Here is a 6794-nt window from a genome sequence, read left to right as displayed (position 1 = left end):
TGATAGTATTTGTGTCAAAAATACATATACTAGGATTTTGTTTGTTTGTTTGTTTGAAAAAAACATGGTGACTAGCAAACATGATATGGAAGGCCAGGAATCTGCTAATTTTAGAACCATGCATCCATTATATAAACTGGGATATTGTCTAAAATTTCTTAATTGTTGTGTTATTTGTCTGGTATTCAGTAGCCAAAACTCAGATAAAGTGCAACCATATGCAGCAAAAAGGCCAGTTGAGATTTTTCATCGGATAGAGGGATGGGGGCTGATGGAGAGAAGGGTCACCAGTTGGATGCGGCTTATCTTTCTTCTTCCTTGGATACTAAGATCCTTCCGATTTTTTGTCAGCTGACGCAAACTTCCAACAAATATTTTAGACGTGTTTGTATAGTGTAATTTGTCAATGTTAGTTTGTTATCGTACATGGTGGCTTTGTGTCAGCCCGATGTAAAATACCCTTTTATCAGTTTCATTCTAAATGAAGTTGGGGTGATGCCTTCATCGAAAAAATGAGGATACACACAGATTAACAGCCTCTAAACCACATCTAGAAAGATAAAGAACAGAGATAAATCTGTGTGTCCCACGCACGAAAGCCGTATGCTAAACTCAGATAGTTGAATGTGAGCACCAAATTCAGACATTAAGTGGGTAGAGTCATATACAGAACTCTTATCACAATGCCAAGAATGTGTCTCTCTCAACTAACAAATCCATTAACACAGAAACTTCTGTCTTTGAAACAAATGGTAAGTCTACCGCAACTTTGACATGAAGGAACACAACCTAGCTTGCGTGGTCGTATTTAATCACGTAGTTTCAATCGTTTATTATCTCGCTGTCCGCCTTTATCTCTAAGCATGAAAATTACATGCATTCTCCAATAATGTTGTGCTACTTCTGCGAAATATTAGCGCTATCGTTAGTTTGTAGGTTTATATCAAATTAAGCTTCACGACGATGATGATTTGATGCTAATCCTATCACTTAAAAGGATATGAATACTTTTATCTAGAAAAAATTCGAGCAAACGGATGAATAGACAAGCACGTAGCTTGCCACAATAATGCTTCCCTAACATTATTCCCCTGTTGCTAGCTAGCTGCTAGCCCCATCTCTCCCCCACCTGTCACATACACACAGTACCAGTGCCCACTTTAGTTTCCTGCTGTTGCTAAGTATAGCATATACAGATCGAGCGTATCACATCCATCGCCATTGGCCATATCATCTCATGGCCAGGTGAGGTGCATATGCATGCATACAATTATGGGCCGGGGATCAGATAACTCCCGGGGAGAGCCTTTCTGCGCCTGCGGCTGCGCCACATGCATGCACCTGGCCTGGACCGTCGCCTGTAGCACGCGTCGCAGTCCTCTCAACCCACATGACATAAGAAAGGGCACCAAAACGAGAGAGTCCAATCGCGACATGTAGCCGCGAAACCGACGTCTCCTTGCATCGCAGTTTGGGAAACGAAGGGGATAGCTAGATGAAAAGCTCCAAATATGCATAACATATTGCTAGCTTCTGGCATGGAGTAGTCATCCAGATCTCTCTCTCCAGAGATATCTAGGGCATAATTGGTAGCATTTCTTCGGTGTACACTTGCCATTTCGAGAACGGGCTTAATTTACAGTAGATTGATTAAAGAAGACTAGATTTAGAGCTAACTTGTGTATGAGAAGAAGAGAAAAAAAGGCAAACACTTGGATCGATCAAGAGCTCTAAGCTAACTAGCATGGAAAATCGGAAGCAAGCAACCATGGAGGAAAAAAACGCTAGCTAGCTAGGTCAGCGCGAAGTCCATGCACCGCTTCTTCCAGACCGCGTGCACCGGAGTGGGCGCCGCTACGTCGGCGTCCCTGGATCTCTTGGTCATGCCGTAGTTCTCGTGCTCGGGCGCATGCCTCGGCGCCGGCGCGGTGAGAAGGTCGACGCCGAAGAGACGCACGGTCCTCACCACGGGTGCCGGCGACGGGGTGGCCGCCGTCGCCTTGGTGAGGGTCGTCGTCGTCGTGGTCTTGGTCTTGGACCGCAGCTTGCACTCGATGAAGAGCTGGTTGTTCCCGGAGGCGGAGCGGTAGAACCCGACGGCGTCGCCGGCGTGCAGGCCCTTCTCCTTGACGAAGCGGCTCCACCCCTTGGTGAGCACGTAGCTCTGGCTGCTGTTCCAGTATGAGTACCGGAACCTCCACACCTTGCCGGCAGCGTCGTCGAAGTTGAGCAGCATGCCCTTGCACTCGCCGGACACGGCGGCGCCGGCGGAAGGAAGCTGGAGAGGGAAGTGCTTCTCGGCGTGCTGCTTCGGTATCACCAGCCGGTTCAGCTTCCCCACGTCGCTGGGCGTGACCGTCTTGTCGAACAGGTGCTCGCGCCGCGCCGCCGGCGAGGGGGCAGACGCCGAAGAGGGCGACGAGGCGGGAGGCAACGAGGACGATGTAGGGGAGGACGCCGCAGCGGCGACGAAGTAGGCGCGCTTGTACTGAGCGAGCTCGTCGGGGTAGGTGTGCTTGCGCAGCATGTCGACGACCTCGGCCTTGGAGCGGGCGGCGAGGAAGCGGAGCTCGGCGGCGTCCTCTGGGTCGGACTCGGCGAGCGGGCGGAAGTTGGTGACTGCATCGCGGCCGCGGAAGCGCTGCGCCGCCGCGTCGTAGGCGCGCGCAGCCTCGGCCTCCCCCGTGAACGTGCCGAGCCAGACGCGCTGGTGGCGCTCGTAGATCTGCGCGCCCCACCGCCCGTTGGGCTGCGGCACCACGCCCTTGTACTTGGACGACGGCAGCTTGCCGACGCGGCCGGAGTCCGCCTCGGCGCCGGGCTCCGGCGCATCCATGACCGCGCTGGCCCCGCTGCCCACGCGCTGCAGCGGCTTGGTCGCCGCCGCGGCCGGGGACGGAGACGCCTTCTTGCCCGTGGACGCGCCGCTGCTCACGTCGTCCACGAGGCAGCTTCTCGCGCTGTCCATCCGAATCCGATCACCGAGAAATCAAGAAGATGCTTAGCTAGGGAGAGAAGTCGAGCTTAGCTAAATGCTGAAGCTAACTGTGGTGGGAATGGAGGCAGTAGGTAGGTAGAGGAGCAGCAGAGGCAAGTGCGTGTGTTATATAGAGGATCGAGGAGGTGGGTGTGAGTGTGGCTAAGCTAGCTGGTGCATACATCAACCACACCATATTCTATTGTTCTATCTCTATATACTATTTCTACACATGGGCTTATGGTTTTGTTTTTGTCTTTCATAGATGTGTGTAGTAGACAACACATGAATATACTTCATGCTGGTGTTTCTTTTTATGTATATGCATACATGCTTGTGTTGCTTTACATTTGCATAGTAGATATTAGTATCGTTTTAAAGTTATATTTTGGACATGATTCATTTTCATAACGCCCACATGTCACTTCTCAACATGGCCAAAACGCAGTCGATGCCGTTCGATTCATTTGCACGAATATTGTAGCAGTTATCATCTGGGACGAGAGTCACGTAAGAACCCTTGTGTGGGCGTTATCATTTAGTGCCACACGTGTGGACGCTCCTTATCCGAACGGACACACGATGCTCGCCCGAACATGTGGGTCAAACTGCTCTTTGCCCACACGACGCTCACACGGTGATAGATGGCAACTAGTAAATCACACACGGCAACTATGATTTGACCTCATGTGGCAACTCCATTTAGTTACACATGTCAACTATATTTAGGCCCTGTTTGGTTCATAAGTCTTAGGACTTTTTTTAGTCCCAACTTATAAGTCTCAAGTCCCTAAAAAGTCCTTACCTGTTTGGTTCCTAGGACTTATAAGTCCCTATAAGACCATATTACAACTATAAGTCCCTATAAGTCCCTCCTTGAGAGTCTTATTTCATAAGTCCCAAATGCCCACTTTAAGTCCCTATAAGTCCCTCATGTTTGGTTTAGATGGGACTTATAGGAACTTTTTTAAGTCCATAAGCCAATAAGTCCCTGGAAACAAACACCCTCTTAGTGATGCATGGCAACGAAAGTTAATCACACATGGCAACTATAGTAATTAGACATGGCAACTAAAGTTAATTACACACGCGTTCGCGCTCACGGGGTGGGGTGAGCAGTTGCCACACTGGGTCGTGTGGGCCGACGTAGCTGCGCCCGAACGTGTGTGCAATTTTAATGTTCGCCCACACAGGATCGTGTGGGTTGGTTCCTGGGTACGACCGGACGCAAGGACGGAGCTGGCATGTAGGCATTGGGGTCAATTGACCCCAATGGAATTACTAAATCCTTCATTATCTTAGTAGTAATCATTGTTGATTTAGAGAAGATGACCCCACTGCCATGGATATGACCCCATCAAGTTTTTTTTCTAGCTTCGTCCGGACGAGTTGTGTGGTCGGGTGTCCATTATGCCACACGTGTGGTGAATATTGGCGTAGTTTATTTTTGGTATTTACTCCCTCCGTTCCCAAATATTTGTCTTTCTAGCCATCTCAAATGGACTACAACATACGGATGTATGTAGACATGTTTTAAAGTGTAGATTCACTCATTTTGCTCCATATGTAGTCACTTGTTGAAATCTCTAGAAAGACAATTATTTAGGAACGGAGGAGTATATAGCCCTTGGTGTAGGTCAACTAGTAGATATTTTATGGCATTCATGAAAAGGAAAAAAAAAGATCAAAGACGACGATTAAGATGATGATGAACTCAAAGTGCTACGCACGCAGTATGGTATGGTACGGTTGCGTGGGAAACTCGGAGTGGCATCCCTGCATTTCCTTTTGTTGCCTTCTAGTTTTAACTTTGTTTGGGAGGAAGAAAAGTAGTAGCACGCCAAGTAAGGCATCTCCTCCTCCGGGTAACGCCTACAAGTGGAAGAACAAAATTGTGAGCTGAGCTAGCTGCTGACCCATTTCTGTTTTGGCCCTTATGCAGCAAGCAGGTAATACGTTGTTGTGTGCCGGTCTCTCTGTAGTAAACGGTGACGCCGATCGATGGTGCCGTAGAATTTTCTGTAACTTCCAGATCGATGAGCATATGTCCGCATCGGTGTGGATCGCTTTATGATATTTTTTGATCTTTTACTTGACTATTCACCGCATGCCATGGAACTTCTAGATTACAAAAAATACATAACAATACTAGCTGATGATAATGATCAGCGACCAAACATTAAGGAGGTCAACGGCCGATCCAGTTGCGCATATATATGATGTACATAGTTAATCACTTATACTGCACCAATAAATATCGTACTCCTTCTGTAAATTGATGTAGGACGTTTTAGAGGCTTGACAGTATTAGCGGCTGCTAGCGTTGGATATTTTAGCAGGGCCGTTTAAACAGACCTGTTTATGTATGTGTTTGTGTTTATATAGTTTGGAACTAGTTGACTCTTAAATTACTAGTACAATAAAGTCGACAGGTACGTACAACCTATGTAGCTGGATACAGTATAGATGAGCCCACAGAGTTTAATCAGTCCGCAAAAAAAATAAAGATATATGAACTCTAGATACGAGAAAGAAAATAAACCATCTAGCTGCATACATGCATGGTCAGGCTAGTTGCTACTGATATGCAGCATTGCGGACCTTTAAGATGGATCACCTCCTCACCCGAGCTCAACGCGGCTCCATCGCTGATATGCATCTTTGCGGACCTCCAAGATGGCTCATCAAAAGTGATGGCAAGCTCAAAGATGTTCTTCTATCTTTTCAGTTTTGTCATGTTGGTCCTTACGTGACTTGTACTTTAATCTTTATGATATGAATGAGACACGTATTACTATGAAAAAAAGGCTAGTTGCTACGTATTCGGGCCTGCTTGCGCCGTCACGTGGTGACCATACTTGCAACTTGGTGTGGGAGCACCGGAGCAGACAGTAGAGTAATTGCCACAGACCACGACTTGGTGCAAGACCTGGCATCGCAAAGTCCACCTCAAGGCTCGTGGAATTAATCGAGTGGAGTGTAAAATATGCGATCTTTAAATTATTAGGATATAGAAAACATGTTAAAGTCAACATGCGTCGATCCAGGGCCAAGCTAATTAATCTAGACCAAAGACTTTCTTGCATGGACGGACAACGAGTGGGATTGCAGTGCATACTCATTAAATTCACTGGAAGTTGTCAATGAGTAGTTTACCAAGTTGGTAATAAAGCAATGTACTCACTTCGGCCCTTTGCATATAACGATTTGTCTAAAGTCAAACTTCACAAAGTTCTACCATATTTATAAAAAATAAATCAACATCTATAACACTAAAGTTTGACAATATAAATAATCAATTCATGATGCACCTAATGATATTGATTTCGTATTGTGAATGTTAATTTTTCCTATAAATTGGTCAAAGTTATGAAGTTTGACTTCGGATAAATCTTATATTCAGAGTAAAAAGGACCTGAGGGAGTACATGTATCCGCAAGAAAAAAACAATATGTATGCGCTACCACACATGGTCCTCATAACTACACAAGAAATTTGCTTCACGATGGAGCAAGTTTCAATTTTCATTTTCTAGTTGGAGCAAGTTTATCCTTGGGGAACGATCTGTGCACATATTTGAAACTCGGTTCTTTTGGCCGAAGGCATCTCGGCTTCAGTTTGGAATCCACGGCATGCCGGAGGTGGTGCTGTGAAGCTCATGGTCTTGTGCCCAGCGATGATCCATGCGAGAGCTGGTGTGGATCTGACTGCAATCTTCGTTCTCTTTTCAGGCTTTCTTTATAAATTCAAGGACTAATTTGTAAAGTATTTATTATCTTGTAGTACTTTCTTCGTCTCAAAATAAATGTCTCAACTT

General features: G+C 46.4%; 1 protein-coding gene across 1 annotated transcript; it reads right to left on the bottom strand.

Moving 5' to 3' along the window:
- Window positions 1–1492: 1492 nt before the first annotated feature.
- On the bottom strand, window positions 1493–3061 carry LOC119349350 (AP2/ERF and B3 domain-containing protein Os05g0549800-like). The gene has a single exon (XM_037617362.1). It carries the CDS (start codon window positions 2966–2968, stop codon window positions 1793–1795), a length of 1176 nt encoding a protein of 391 aa, XP_037473259.1. The 5' UTR covers window positions 2969–3061; the 3' UTR covers window positions 1493–1792.
- Window positions 3062–6794: the final 3733 nt, after the last annotated feature.

Source organism: Triticum dicoccoides, chromosome 1B (genome assembly GCF_002162155.2).
Source record: "Triticum dicoccoides isolate Atlit2015 ecotype Zavitan chromosome 1B, WEW_v2.0, whole genome shotgun sequence".
Taxonomy (NCBI): Eukaryota; Viridiplantae; Streptophyta; class Magnoliopsida; order Poales; family Poaceae; genus Triticum; species Triticum dicoccoides.
This window is presented reverse-complemented; position numbering and strand designations above follow the sequence as displayed.

Excerpts from the sequence above, each read along its gene's own strand:
- LOC119349350 (XM_037617362.1), bottom strand. The coding sequence starts at position 2,968 with ATGGACAGCGCGAGAAGCTGCCTCGTGGACGACGTGAGCAGCGGCGCG.